At 43.2% G+C, this 16,170-nt stretch overlaps 1 protein-coding gene across 4 annotated transcripts in view; it reads right to left on the reverse strand.

Annotated features, from left to right (window-relative positions):
- The window catches only part of arhgap28 (Rho GTPase activating protein 28), a 191,218-nt gene that overhangs the window by 54,413 nt on the left and 120,635 nt on the right, over positions 1-16,170 (reverse strand). For 3 of the 4 annotated variants that reach the window (XM_078398591.1, XM_078398589.1, XM_078398588.1), the window contains exons 2-3: positions 5,328-5,524; positions 1,969-2,186 (exon numbers count right to left, since the gene is read on the reverse strand). In XM_078398591.1, coding sequence (XP_078254717.1) covers positions 1,969-2,186; positions 5,328-5,505 — 396 coding nt within the window. In that variant the 5' untranslated portion in view covers positions 5,506-5,524. Of the gene's footprint in view, positions 1-1,968; positions 2,187-5,327; positions 5,525-12,334; positions 12,389-16,170 lie in introns of those variants that run through there. The other variant, XM_078398590.1, reaches the window with a different exon arrangement.

Consider the following 16,170-nt stretch of genomic DNA (forward strand, 5'->3'; position numbering starts at 1 on the left):
CCCATGTAGTCTATACAACTCTTTGAGCAATCACATTATCCCATTCTCCCATTTATTTCTCTCTCACATACCCATCGCCTCTATCCGAATTCAATTACCATCCGTCTACCAACACCAGTGATAGTTTGCAGTGGCCAATTGACCGACCAACCACAACATTCTTGGGAGCAAACCCATGAAGCTGCAAACTCCATGCATAGTATCAGGGGTTCAGGATTGAACCCAGTTTGCTGGAACTTTTAGGCAAAGTGCTGGGGCAACTCGGCGGCTCAGGCAGCATCTCTGGAAAACATGGGTGGACGACGTTTCAGGTCGGGACACGTCTTCTGAAACAGCAACCGTGTATCCTTGTGTCTACACATATCTGCTGCACCACTGTGTCACCCATCTTATTTAACACAGTGATTGGGCTCCAGCCAAGTATGTACACAAAAAGTAGGAGAATACTGAGTGGTGAGGAGGAGCAGAGGGACCTTGCAATGCATTTCAATCAGCCTTAAATATATCAGTTAAGGTCAATATCACTGAAAGTGATAAAGAATCACAGGTTAGTGATTTGTCGTGGATGCCAACAAAAAAAAGTCAGCCCCTTTTATGCAGCTCGTGCAATTATTTTTCCAACAAAGTTTATTTAAGGCTATTGCCTAAATTTTAATCCATGCATATATGAATAATAACAAGTCTAAATGTTCACTATAAATTAAAAATATCCCTTCCACCTTCACATCCCAGCTCTCTTGCGCATTCCATTTAAAATTGCACAACATAGTTTATTATTCTTCTTACTATTCATCAATAGTAAGATCCTTCCTCAATTTGATAGTGGTGGAAAGGAAAAAGGTGGCAGAGAGATGGAGGCCAGAGACTTGATCAACATTAATACTTACTTTTCTGCAATTAAATTCATCACTTATCTATCTGTCCAGTTCACTGACCTATCTATATCCTTCATCTTGTTTATTACATTTAAGAGTTTTGGGTCATCTGCAAACATTAACATCACACCTTCTGTACCTAAATCCAAGTCATTTATCTACAGTTCAGCACATTTTTCTGTTTAATTCCCTCATCTTCTGAAGACGTTTGGTTTACTGTGGATAATTTCAAAGGGTCTTGTTAGAAGAGAATAGCACATTTGACCAAAGGTGTTGCTGAGGAAATCTAGGGATTCTTTTACAATTGTGCAGTGTCTTGGATGCATGGAAACATATCCATTTCTTGCAAAGTACTCGTGAAAGATCAAATCGATCAAGCCTCATTCCAAAATAAAATCTATTATTATTATTATCAGCCATTTCTGTTGCTCTCATTGTGAACATGCCTCATCTTCACATTTACCTGCACATACTCTAATATATCTCGATATTAGCCAGCACACTCTCACCTCTTAAGGCAGAAGGTTGTGGGATCAAAACTCGCTCTTGTATTGAGCTCAAATCCCAATGCAATATGAAGGGAGATCAGCAATGCCAAACATGCCATCTCTCCCATGGGATGATGGTACACTGTGGCTCCACCTGCACACTCAGGCAGTCATATAAAATCCAATGCAATAAAAAGGAACTGCTGATGCTGGGTTACACCAAAGATAAGCACAAAATGCTGGAGTAACTCAACGAGTCAGGCAGCACCTCTGGAGAAAATGGATAGGTGACGTTTCGGGTGTGGAACATTTTTGGACTGATTGTGGCGGGAACTGGAAGCTAGAAAAGTCTAGGATAAATCAGGGCCGGCAACAGATATCCATTTGGAATAAAATCCCATGTTGGGAACAAAATAAGAATGTCCTCTCTAGTGTCCAGGACGATATTTCTCACTCAACCAAAATCTCACCGCCAATATGGATATAATATGACCAACTATTGACAGCTCACTGTCAAAACATTATCTAGTGCATTGAAATGTTGCCCACATCAAAGTACTTCAATGGATGCAAATAACTTGGGATGTCCTGATGTTCTGACTTACCGGAGAGTCCGTAAGCCCGAACACGTCACGAACATCTCGGACTGGCTGCTTGCTCCTCCTCCTGGTGGTCTGGGTGTAGGTGTCTAGCCGGCGCTGGACCGCTGCCGCCTGGGCCCGGGTCAACGTGGACAGCAGTGCCATCCCATCCTCTCCGGCAGCGCCCGACACAAGAGTGGACAATCCCACCTCCTGAAGCCACTCTGCTTCCATTTCCCCTTCTGCAACACAGGTCACACATATTAACGAGAAAATCCAACGCTCCGAACAACAAAAGCATCAAACCAAGGCTGAGTAATGAAAAAAACTTTGAAAAACGAAGGTCTTTGGAATATGTAAATATTCGTGTATGGCTGCAGAGTGAGCACAAAAACTAACCCTTTGGCCCAGACAGCCAATTCCAGCATTTGTAGTGCATTCACAAGCCTCTTCCCTCACCCTACATTTGACCCTGTAAAACTATTACAGCATCGGAAGAGAATGGGCAAGTTATTCTTTATGGAAATTTAGGGACCTTCATCAGAATATAGGTCTTTAAACCTCTTGCCATACAGCACAAGTGTTATTACGTAACTTTCTCAATACTGCAACTTGAATTTTCCCTGGAGATAATTCAGTGTAATTTTACCAGGGTGATACTTGGACTCATTAGTTGAATACCAGGAATATTTATATCGACAACAACATTTTCTCACAACATTTCAAAAGACATTTGCACAGGTGCAGAGATAAGTAAATCTTTGTGGGATATGGGCCAAATGGGACCACCTTAGATGGGGTATCTTGGTCGGCACAGACAGGTTAGGCTGGAGGAGCTTTTCCCGTGCTCCATGACTCCATCTAGGTCCGTGGCATCCAGATTTAGAGCGGTGGAGGATGAGTCAATTAATGTCAGCCATCAGTTGAGAAGCTCAGGTCTGGGAGGCAAAGTCAAATAACTAGAGCCATACCTTTGGGAATAAAGTTAGGAAACACTTCTACTTCCAAACATGATGAACTCTGGCATTCTCCCCTTGTAAATCAATGATAAATTAGATCAATTGATGCTGGCCCAATTGTTAATTTTAAATGCGAGATTGAGAGAGCTTTGTCAATCAAAAGATAGTACTTGTTGGAGTGGAAAGGAGCATGAACATACTGGGGTCGTACATCAGCCATGATTTTTTTGTATGTAAATTGTTTCAAGTGTGTAGGATAGTGCTAGTGTACAGGAATCACGGACTCGATGGGCCGGAGAGCCTATTTCCACGCTGTATCTCTAAAGTCTAAAGGATTGCTCTTCTGAGAGTTCTCATGAACCTAATGGAATGAATGGCCCTCTTCTGTGTCATTGTAAGTTGGAAAAATGTTTCACAGGATCAAGTTTTATTTCACAATGCTCCTGAGTCACACAAGGAGATATTGGGACAATTATTTCACCAACTTCAGCCAGATTTGCTGCAGATAACCTCATAGTTTTGAGATAAGCTTTTCACTGTATCTCAGTGCACATGACGATAATAAACCAATAACAATATCCCAGCTACCGGGTGCTTCAGGATTCAGGGACATTAGGAGGGAGGAATGGAACTGATGGAATTACTCTGCTGGCCACTGGCACTGGCTGACCCAATGGGCTTAATGGGCCTACGTCAGTGTCATAATAAGTATTCTAGACTGAAGAGTGGCATTTCATTCACCAGATTATCAGTCACAGGCCACCTGCACTCAGTTAGTGGATTCCTCATGCAATCCAGCAGCACAGCAACCGCCTCCACACATTTCCCAGATCTCAAGGCTGGGAATCCATCCACTGAACTAAATCAGACCTAACCCAGGTATGGCAGCTCCTTGGAATTAATGGAGAAACCAGCTGCCAGGTGAAAGCATAAACCCTTTATGCGATTTAGTGTAGATGTTGTGAATAATTTTGAACTCGAGAACTTTAGTTATCATTAATTTATAATTTGGAAAGAGTTTTCAGTAGTATTTAGATGCTTGTGAATGTCAATGCCGTTGACCGCTTGCATTGAGAGAGAGCTACCCTGGGCCTTGCTTTGTTTCTGGAAGCCAGATTCCTAGCAGAGGACCATGCTGGTAAACGCAGTGCGTTCCATGGTGAAGGTTTACAAAGACGGGGAGGTGTGATCCTGGGGCGGCTGTGGGATGTTAAAAAAAAATAGGGTCGTTATCTCTACACCTGCTCTTCTTAATTAAACTATTGGGTCACATGGATGTAACATTCAGTTAAAGTGTGTTACCGAGGAAATTCTTTTGTTTGAAAGCCACTTTTCTAAGAGAAGGAGAATACTGTGCGTTGTAAGATGCTGAGAACTGATGTCTAAGACTTTGGTAAGGGAGGCTGGGTTTAAGGAGCACAGGACGTGGTAGAGAGACAGGAATGGTTTACGGGAGGAGATTCAAAATGTTAGATCCTCGCCACTGTGCACAGATAAAGGATAAATGGTACAACGTTGAGTTCAAGATTAAAAAATAGCTCCAAGGTCTCCAATGAGGTAGATGGGAGGTCAGGACAATACTCGAGCTGTTGAGAGGACCGTTCATTTGCCTGATAACAGTTGGGAAGAAAATGTTCCTGAATCTGGAGGTATACATTTTCAAACTTCTGTATCTCTTGCCCAATGGGAGAGGGGAGAAGTGGGAGTAAGCGGGGTGAAAGGAGACTAACTAGAGCATTGTATGTGTAAGAAATGCTGCTATTGAAATAAAGATGCAAAAGAGTGGAACAATTGTAAAGGTTGATCACAGATCCCCTTCTGGGACAGCATGCAAAGAGTTGCTGCACTCCTGTGCCATCTTGGATTAGAGGATAAGGAAGTTAACAAACTTGCACCACAAAAGTGGACGTTGTTGACAGTTAATTTAGTTTAAATGTAGTTTAGTTTCTGCCATCGGAAATCCTGTCTCTCCATCACATTGGTGAATGTAAAAGCAACAAAGGCAATAGGGTTACAAATATTTAACTTGGCAGTCCCTAAAACTGATTCTCTACCGAAGGAATCTCAAGACACAGTATGAAACCACAATTTAAAATACTTGATAGCCATGAGTGCCCATTGCTACTGAGCCCATTCTTCCATTTCCATGTATTGTAAAATTAAATCCAGAAGATGCACAGCGGGAACGTGACACGCAATAAATTCCTTAGGCTTTCATTTTAACATTTATTTCCTCTCAATGCTTTCTATTTGTCAAAATGCAGAGTTTATTTTCTATGCCTCATTGTGATTACATAAGGTCACGTAACTGATGGAGAAAACACCTTACTTGATGAATCATCAGGCCTTCCTTTAGCCGATGGGTTAAACACCACATTCTCACTGGTGAACGTCATGATGTACACTCTCACTCAGAGAACTCACCTTCCGATGGCTTGACTTCCACTAGTGGCTGCTCCTCTTGTCCATTCTGTCTGCTCTCCTTAATGCTCCTCACCTCACTCCAGAAGTCCTCCATTGAGGAGCTCTCAACAGATTCCTGAGATATGGAGCGACCAAATACCTGTGGACACTGCAGCTCCCGCGAAACAGATGAGCTCATCCTTCTGAAACGCAGCTTCCTGCAGGGAGAATAAAGAGGCTCTTTAACAGAGGTCTTGTCTTCACTCCCGAAAGCCTACAGGACTGCAGAGAATGTCACACAGCTGGCGTCTGCCCATGGAATCAAAATCCTGACAGTTCAGTGCACGTCTGACTTATGAATTAGCAAGATACAAGACAACTTTCGTGCCTCATGAAGAAATTTCTGATGGTTTAGATATAGCTCCAGAGTTTCTTATGCGTTATGTGCTCAATGTCTTCCGGGCGATTGCAAAGGGTTTTTTCCTCTGTTCGCAGGAAGCACAAGACAAAGTCAACCCTTAATCTAACCAACATAACCCTTCTACAAGCACCATGCAGCACTGGCAAAACCCTAGAAGCAGGCTGCCTGATCCAAATTATTGGACGGATGCACAGCATGGAGGATCTCTAGCGGAGGAAATGACGCCTTATCGAATCAGAGCAGGGAATTTTGGAAAAGAGTGCATATTAACAGGTACTTTGATTTGTCTTCTATTGGGGTTGAAGGGGCTGACAAGAGAGTAGGCCACCACACTGAGGACTTTGGACTTTGTGGAACTGATGCACTACAAAGCTGAGAACTATATTCCGCACTTTGTATCTTCCTCTTTGCTTCATCTATTATACTTGAGTTTGAACTGATTTTATCTATTAGTAGGCTTTATAGATACAGCACAGAAACAGGCCCTTCCACCCACCGAGTCTGCGCCGACCTGCAATCACTACATACACTAACACTATCCTACATTCTAGGGACAATTTTAAAATTTACTGAAGCCAATTAACCTACAAACCTTTACGTCTTTGGAGAGTGGGAGGAAACCAGAGCACCTGGAGAAAACCCATGCGATCACAGGGAGAACATACATACTCTGTACCGCCCGCACTCGTAGTTAGGATTGAACCCGAGCCTTGCGCCACTGCAGGTTAATTGGATCCGGTATATCTGATTTGTTTGGATAGCATGCAAGACAAATCTTTTCACTGTATGTCGGTGCATGTGATTATAATAACCTAAACCAGAGTTGCTCACGAGTTCTTGCGCAGAAAGTGAACTATTTAGTGCCCTAAACTTATCCCCTCCAAATCACATAGTCACCTAACTCCATACCCTTGCCATTCCCCCCATTCACTTTAGTTGATCTGAGATTGACTGATTGAATAATTAACCCAACAATAGCTCTCACCTTTGTTTCCTAACTTCAATCCAAGAAGATGTACCTTTGCTTTTCAGACTCTGACCGCTGGTCAAAGATTTATTCACCAGCACTAATCATTTTTTCTATCCGTTCCCCTTAATAACCCGATTTGTCTCGAACATCAAGGGACTGCAGAAAGGGTTACGACAGTGATAATGCTTGAGCCATCTGCTCCAGAATTCCATGAACTTAACTTCCTGATCCATTATTTAGGGATGACCGCATCCTTTTTTTAAAGAGAGCTTTTCCAACATTTAGATTCAATTGTCATAATAAATTCGGGTTCCAAGCCCAAAGCAAAGGTGAAAGCTTGCAGGAAACTCCGTGAAAGAATGAGAAAATCTGCAATGGTAAATTAATAGACACTATTTTGGTTTAGGAAAAGAGAAGGATGCTGGCCTCTTTCAAAGCTGTCGGAAAGTGATACCCTTTCAATTCTGCTTCTCCCTGAAGAACAGCTCAATGCGCTGACCAAAATGTCTCATGCTGGCATTTATATTTGTGAATGGTGACAGCTGAGGCGGCTATCTACACGCCCATCAATGGAACTGCGACAGAAAACGAGTCACTCGTCTGGTGTGACTCTGCACTGACATGTGCAATGGTTCAGTGAAGTGCTCGTTGGAATAGTGCGTCAGTGGGCATGAACCGCGGCGGCTTAGATTACAAAGTTGCAGACAGCAGCTTAGGATAGAAGTAATGGATGACAACTTGTGACAGAAGTAATGGTGATAAGTTACTGAGTGTGGATGGGGATAGGCAGGCGGAGAGCTGTGGTTAAAAACACACAGCAGCACCACACGTAGATTTCATCTTTCCGGAAAATGAACACTTTTGTGTTGCTTCTTTTCTCTATCAAAAGCATTGATTTCTTATTCACTTTCCAAGATGGGCTGCATAGTGATACAGTTGTAGAGTTGCTGCCTTACAGCGCCAGAAAACAATCCAAGATGACTCTCTTCATAGCTAACACTCTCTAATTCAGGCAGTATCTGGGTAAACATCTCCTGCACCTCTCTGATGCCTCCACATCCTGTCAGTTAATAGGGCAATGAGGACTGCACACAATACCCTAATTGGGCCTAACTAAAGTTTTATAAAGTCTGCAACATGACTTCCTGACTCCTATGCTCAATTGCCTGGCCAATGAAGGCAAGCATACAATTTGCCTTCTTTACTTTAGACTTTAGAGGTACAGCGCGGAAACAGGCTCTTCAGCTCACCGTATCCGTGCCAACCAGCGATCCCCGTACACTAGAACTATCCCACACATTAGGGACAATTTAGAATTTTTACCGAAGCCAATTAATCTACAAACCTTTACACTTTTGGGATGTGGGAGGAAACCGGAGCACCAAGAGAAAACCCACGTAATCACAGGGAGAATGTACAAACTCCAAACTGACAGTACACGTAGTCAGGATTGATTTGATGTGTGTGCGTTGTTAGTTTCAGGGAGCTATTAACTTGAACTCCAAGACCCCTCTGTACAACAATGCTATTGAGGGTTCTGCCATAACCGTATATTTTCTCCAAACAATCGATCTCCTAAATAGCAACCTCATACTTGCCTGAATTAAACTCCATCTGTCATTTCTCCACCCACATCTGAAACTGATCTTTATTCTGTGGTCACAGCATTGATCCATGGGAAACTCCACTGGCCACAGACCTCTCGCAGGGTAACACTCATCCAGCATCATCTTGTACCTTCTAGAGGTAAGCCAGTTCTAAATGCACACTGTGAGGTCAACATGGATTCCATGCATTTTAATCTTCTGGATCAGCCTTTCCACTCCGCCATTCAATAATGGCTGATCTATCTTCCCCTCTCAACCCCATTCTCCTGCCTTCTTCCCATAACCCCTGATACCCGTACTAATCAAGAATATGTCAATCTGCGTCTTAGGAATATCCATTGACTTGGCATCCACAGCCTTCTGTGGAAATGAATTCCTCAGATTCACTGCCCTTTGACCAAAGAAATTCCTCCGTATCTCCTTTCTAAAGGTACGTCCTTTTAAGGACGTACGCCCTTGCGTCTTGGCGGAGTACACTTGATGGGCTGAATGGCCTCATTCTACTCCTATGACCTTTTAATTTGAGGCAATGGCCTCTGGTCCTAGACTCTTCCACGAGTGGAAACTACAGGACTACAAGCATATTTTCCCTTTATCATTGAATGTGCTATCCTCTCCCTTTCACCCTCTACTTTTTAAATATATAAAATACCTTGGGACTCTCTATTGTTTGGACCCTCGCCAGTCACTGCCCAACACCAAACTCACCAATAATTCTAACGCAGGAGTCAAGGTCCTTTCCTTGCAGCAATCTGCTGTCTGGAGCAACTCCTGTAATGGTTTATTCAGGAGCTCTGGTGTGCTGCTGCCTCAGACAACACGAGCCACAAAATACAGCTGTGGCCTTGTATTGGTGGGTCAATCAACTAACTTTCAGAAAAATTGCACGACCTGTTGTACAATACCAGATGTACAATTCTCCCTCCTCTTAATCTGTACGCCAATATTTATATGCAAATTCAGTGCTAATTTCCCTTCCTCTCAATTCACTATGGTCCAAAGCACATTCCCATTGATATTCTCTCTCTCTCTATCATATCATCATATCATATATATACAGCGCGGAAACAGGCCTTTTCGGCCCACCAAGTCCGCGCCGCCCAGCGATCCCCGTACATTAACACTATCCTACACCCACTAGGGACAATTTTTTACATTTACCCAGCCAATTAACCTACAAACCTGTACGTCTTTGGAGTGTGGGAGGAAACCGAAGATCTCGGAGAAAACCCACGCAGGTCACGGGGAGAACGTACAAACTCCTTACAGTGCAGCACCCGTAGTCAGGATCGAACCCGAGTCTCCGGCGCTGCATTCGCTGTACAGCAGCAACTCTACCGCTGCGCTACCGTGCCGCCCTATATTCTATATTCACCTATTCTTTCTTTCTCAACCACAAAGACAAGTATACATTTTTTTGTAATAAAAAGGAACTGCCGATGCTGGTTTATACCAAAGGCAGACAAAATGCTGGAGTAACTCAGCGGGTCAGGCAGCATCTCTTGAGAAAATGGATAGGTGACATTTCGGGTTGGGTCTCTTCTTCAGACTGATTGTATGGGGTGAGGGGGGTAGAACTGGAAGCAAGAAAAGACGAGGATAAATTAGGGCTGGCCACAGTTCACCTCATCAGGGAAGTTGGTTCCCTAATAGGCCGATTGTTGGATAGGTACAGTGTGATCCCAAGAAGGATACTTTGTTGCAAACTGTGAAACTGGTTAACTGACCTTTAGTGGAGGAAGGGAGGGAGGGAAATACGAGGGGAGGAGGGAATGGGGAGCAATGCTTCCTAATCCACTGAGTTACTCCAGCATTTTGTGTCCATTACATATTTTTTGCTAGTCTTTTCTCAGGATGTATGCTTTGCTGGCATGGCTAGTTTCATCACCCATCCTTAATTGTTTTCAAGAAATTGGCAGTGAACAGCCTTCCTGAATTGCTGAAGCCATTCAGTCTCTCATGCTTGCTTCACCAGTCAATAAGATCATTACTGAATTTTACATTAGCACCACTTTTGTGCCCTAACCCTATTAGTGTGCCCTATACACTGGATTACCGTCACATATAACCCCTTTCACATAACGCACACAAACGCAGACAGAGAGGGGTGGAAGTTTGCTCTGTGTTTTATGCACTGGATGAATGATATTTAATTTAGAACATAGGATACAGACAGGACAGCGCAGGAATTGGCCCTCCGGCCCACAACGTCTGTGCCAAAAAGGATGCCAAGACCAACTCTGTTAGTTTAGTTTAGTGATACAGTGGGGAAACAGATCCTTCGGCCCACCGAGTCTGCACCGATCAGCGATCCCCGTACACTAGCACGATCCTACACACTGGGGACAATTTGCAATCTTTACTGAAGCCAATTAACTTACGAATCTGTACCTCTTTGAAGTGTGGGAGTAAACCAGAGCACCCAGCCAAAACCCACGCGATCACAGTGAGAACATACAAACTCCACACAGACAGCACCCGTGTTCAGGATCGAACCCGAGTCTCTGGCGCTGTAAGGCAATAACTACCGCTGCGCCACTGTGCAGCAACTCTTATCTGCTTGCACATACTCTATCTCCCTCCATTCCCTGCGGCAATCTAAAAGTCTCTTAAATGCCACTATCGTATCTGCATCCACCACGATTCATTAACTTCAATGAACCAAATCTCTGAAGTTAAACTCGTGTTACCATGTCTTGTGCTTAAAGTGTGCCACAGACGAACAAGCATCAATCCCAGTGTCTTTGACATATTATCCCCGACGAAACCATAGACGTCTTGAATTCCAACAGATTAAATGCCCAGCATGATCCGCATTGTGCGATTCCAAGCCAACATATGCAAGCTTCATTTTTAGGAGCCTCTTATAAATAGAAATAGCCCCACCAGTTGTTCATGGCAATAATACAAGAGAATCCAAAGTGTCTGTGATGGGTAACAAAAAGGCGATCTCAGGTATTTTATTAGATAATATAAATTAACGTTGGGCACCCTGACCAAATGTATTGTGATCGACTGATGCAATTATGAAATCCATAATTTCACATCAAAAGTATTTCATTGGCTACAGGAGACCTGAAGTCATTAAAGAAATGATGTAAATACAAGTCTCTCTTTTTTCCCCTATAAAGACGAATACAGCAGTCAATTCAGTAATGAACATTCATCGAACATAGAACAGTACTGAAGAAGTGTCTCGACCTGAAACATCACCCATTCCTTCTCTCCAGAGATGCTGCCTGCCCCGCGGAGTTACTCCAGCATTTTATGTCTATCTTCGGTTCCTTCCTACACAGAACAGTATAGCACAGGAACAAAGTCTTCAGGCCACAATGTCTGTGCCGATCTTGATGCGAGGATAAACTAATCTAATCTGTCTGCACATGATCCATGTTCCCACCATTCCCTGCACATCCGTGTGCCTATCTAAAAGCCTCTTAAACACTATCGCACCTGCCTCCACCAACACCCGTGGCAGCGTGGCCCAGCCCCAGCCCCCCCCCCCCCCCCCACCCTCTGTAAAAAAAAACTTGCCCACACATCTCCTTTAAACTTTGCCACTCTCACCTTAAAGCTACGCCCTTTCTGGCATTCCCACCCTGGAAAAAAGGTTCTGACTGTCTACCCTATCCATGCCTATCATAATTTTGTATACTTCTGACTGGTCTCCCGTCAACCTCCAGCATACCAGAGAAAATAAGCCAAGTTAATTCAAGACACAAGGAACTGCAGATGCTGATTTACAACAAAAACAGACACAACGTGTTGGAGTAATTCAGCAGGTCAGGCAGCAAATCTGGAAAACATAGATAGGCGCCGTTTCTGGTCTGAAAAAGGGCCCTGACCTGAAACGTCACCTATCCATGTTCTCCAGAGATGCTTCATGATCCACTGAGTTACTCCAGCACCTTTTGTCTTCCTCCCCCCCCCCTCGTTAATTCAATATTGCCTATTTTACACAATCAGCCCCAGTTTAAATTATTGCAGCATATCAAGCAGTTTTACATGTGATCATCTCCAGTATACATACTGAGTTTTATGCCTTGTTGCTGTTCATCAAGAGAAAACACCATTCACATCGTCATGTGGTGGTGGTCGTAAGGTGACCTGACCAGGACTGTCTCGAGCACTGAAGCACCGATGTTTCTAACCTCCACAGTGCACACAGTCAAACTCAGATCCATTGACAGCGAAGGAATGGTTTTCTGAGCAACTAATTTGAGACACAGCTTCAAGATGAATGAGGCTCCAGCCCCTTTTCTTTCGCTCGCACATCTTCAAAATATTCCATTCACCATTGTGTTGACAACACTGCGTATCAGTGAACAAATATCAACACAATTCACTCTGCAGCCCCCAACAGTTTTAATGTCTGTGATTTGACATGCGAGGCCACACTGTCTCCTTTTGATTTCCAACGATTTTAAAATAGAAGAATGACTTCAGTCAGAGCACAAAATTGGGTTCAGTATCTCCAGGCAATCGATCTTATAAATATCAGTCTGTTTTGCCTCTGCTGACTGTGATGCAATGACCTCTGCGAACAAGGGAGGATCAGGCGCGGTTTTGGTGACTACCACAGTCAAATAGACTGCTCTGCTCATTTTAATTGTCCAGTCTCGGGGATTAAATGCTGTATACGGTGCCAGAGAGACAGCAACGTCTCCAAGAGACCATGTCCACCTATGACTCACTGGGTTCAGGAGAGGGAAGATGTCATTATGATGACAAAAATAAACCACCGTAATAATAAAAATAAACAACAAAAGATGTTATATGGAGTGTGAAGAAAGCAAGATAAATCCTTGAGAACCCATGAGCATGATGTCATATTTTGTAAATCCTGGCACAAAAATTCTGAGTGTGGTAGAAAATTCCTTTAACCATCTTAATTCTTCAACTAAACTGGCAGAGAAGTTTCATAAGTCATAGATTTACATTGAGATAATTTACATTGTCATAGGTGACATGGAGACAATTTATCTGAATAGGAAAGAACTGCAGATGCTGGTATAAATCGAAGATAGACCCTTTAAACTTCTGAAGAAGGCTCTCAACCCGAAACGTCACCCATTCTTTCTCTCCAGAGATGCTGCCTGCCCCGCTGAGTTACTCCAGCATTTTGTGTCTATTGACAATTTATCCGAGTTACTTGATCCCTTGCATCCCCTCCCTCTCCATCCCTTCCCCCTCTCCATCCCTCCTCCCACCCTAGTCATGGCACTAGTTTCACTGTCGTCTTGGTGAGTTTCACCGAATGTATAACTCATTAACACCTAGCCCACAGCCAACAACAGACTGTTTACTCAATCATTGTTACTTTTTGCATATCTTTCATTTATTTGTTCCATATCTCTTTATATCACTGTCGATATCTCTCATTTCCCTTTCCCCGATTCTCAATCTGAAGAAGGTTCTCGACCCGAAATGTCATCTATTCCTTTTCTCCAGAGATACTGCCTGCCCTGCTGAGTTACTCCGGCTTTTTGTGTCTATCTTTGGTTTAAATCAGCATCTGCAGTTCCTTCCTACACAAGAGGCAGTGAGTGTTGCCCTTCAATATTGCCCGAATATGTATTGCCCTGAATGTGCATTGCCCAAATGTAAAGACATCATGGGTAAGAGATCCAAGTCAGCGAAATCCAGTCACTGGGTTTATTTTAAATGTAGTTGATATAGTTAAAGCATTAAGGGGGGTTACTTTTGTGTGCCATTATTCTATTTTATCATAGTTGGGTTAGTGCACCTACATATACTGTGGGTGGAACGGCAGACAGTTTTGTTGCTTCAGTATCTGGGACCAGCACTAGACTCTTATCGTGGGTGCAAGCAATACAAATCTGAACATTTTCCCCATGTCAGGATGGCTTTCTACTGACTGCTCAGTTTCCTCACAGCTCCAAAGTTAATGCTGCTAGGTTCATGTGCATCTATGAATTACCCCTTACTGAGAATAAATGGCAAAATCAAATTGCCAATGATCATGCAAATATAGAGCAGGATTATAGAGTGCCATTAATGAGACTGACGGGATTGGCCGACTGGGAGCCAGGATAGAACTAATGGGCTGAATGGCTCCTCTCTGTGCCTTAATAATCAGGGAAGAATAGGGTCTCCATTCAATGATAGGATATCCATGCTCTCCAGAGATGCTGCCTGGCCCATTGAGTTACTCTGGCACCTTGTGCCATTTTTGTAAACCAGCATCTGAAGTTCCCTGTTTAAACATAAATCACCACATATTCTTGGAGTAGCCAGGTTTGCAGGAGACAGATTCCGTTTCAGTGCCCGATATGCACCTTCTTTAATATGTAGCTTCTCCATCAGTTTGATAATGCGTTCGAGTGGAGTCCAAACAGTTTCCCATGAAGAAACAAATAAAATACAAAATTGGAAAAAACAAAAAGGGTTGACATCACAGTGGATGGAAATAAATTCTACATCAGAGGTTGCTTCTGGCGGCACCAGCAGTGGCACCCTCGCCAACAGTCTGTCTGTCCTTTCTTCTTTTTATTATTTTAGTATGTGCTAAAAAGTATGTTTTAGTGTTCCTTGGTTTGTTTTACGTGGGGGTGGGGGAGGGATTGGAGGAAACTTTTTTTTCAATCTCTTACCTCGACGGAGATGCGATTTTTTTCCGTAACGTATCTCCGTCCCCACTGTGACCTAACATCGTGGAGTTGGCGGCCTTTCCTGGAGACTGACCTGGCGCTCCAAGCCGCGGGAGTCTGCAGGACTTTAACATCGCGGAGCTTGTGATCCCTTTGCCGGGGATCGAAGCTCCAACCGCACGGCCTGTGGACTTCATCATCATGAAGCCCGCGGTCTCTGATAAGAGGCCGAATCGGGAGCTCCATGCCACAGTGAGTTTCAACTGCCCCGACGCGGGAGTTTCAATCACCACGACAGGGGCTTCGATCGTCCGCTGCGGGGGCTTTGATGCCCCCGACTGCGGGAGAACAAGAGGAAGCAGATTGAATTTTATTGCCTTCTATCACAGTGAGGAATGTGGAATCCACAGGATGGATGTTTATGTTAACTTTTATGTGGTTGTGTGCCTTGTTGCTTTTCACTTAGTGTGGTAACTCAAATTTCACTGTACCTTAATTGGTACATGTGACAATAAACTGACCTTGAAACCTTGCTTCTGCATCCCACATGATTAGTGGGATGGCTGATTTCAGAACGGCTTAATCCTGGCTGAATTCTTGCATGTCTGCAAACTCTGTCGATTTACTAAGTGGTAGACCCACGGGTGATTATTTCTGAGAAGTTACCAAGAAATGAGCAGTATTTGTTTCTGGGTTGTTACTTTACTTCCTGGCAAATAACATTTTCAATTGCAAACTCTAGCACAATGTAAATGTTCCCAAAACTGCCACTTATCTCTTACTTCCCCACTGGTGCTTTCAAAGATAAGCAATCACACTCCAATGCAACCTAATGTCAAATGATATTGGCAATGGCCTTCTAACAATCACTGGCAAAGCTATTATTTACCAGAATTGCTGTGTACAGGATCTCGCTGTGCATAGATTGTAATGTGTGCTTGTTCATCAACAGAAGTGAAGACGTTTCAGAAAGCAATTCACTGGAGACAAAACCACAAATGTTTTGAATATTCCAGGGATTGGAAAAGGCACATCTTTTAAAAATTCTGAGGAGTTGTATCTAATTGACCACCTGATCTTTTCACAATTATGGAAAGGATGTTCAGAAGAATATTACATTTAACTACCTACTAGTAACACAGAGTGAAAACCTAATCAATTAAATTAAATAAGAAACATAAGAAGCAAAGAATTTCACTGTATCTAGGTACATGTGACAATAAAGTATCATCAAATCATTGAAGACAGATCTCAA

Source organism: Rhinoraja longicauda, chromosome 4 (genome assembly GCF_053455715.1).
Source record: "Rhinoraja longicauda isolate Sanriku21f chromosome 4, sRhiLon1.1, whole genome shotgun sequence".
In the NCBI taxonomy this organism is placed as follows: Eukaryota; Metazoa; Chordata; class Chondrichthyes; order Rajiformes; family Arhynchobatidae; genus Rhinoraja; species Rhinoraja longicauda.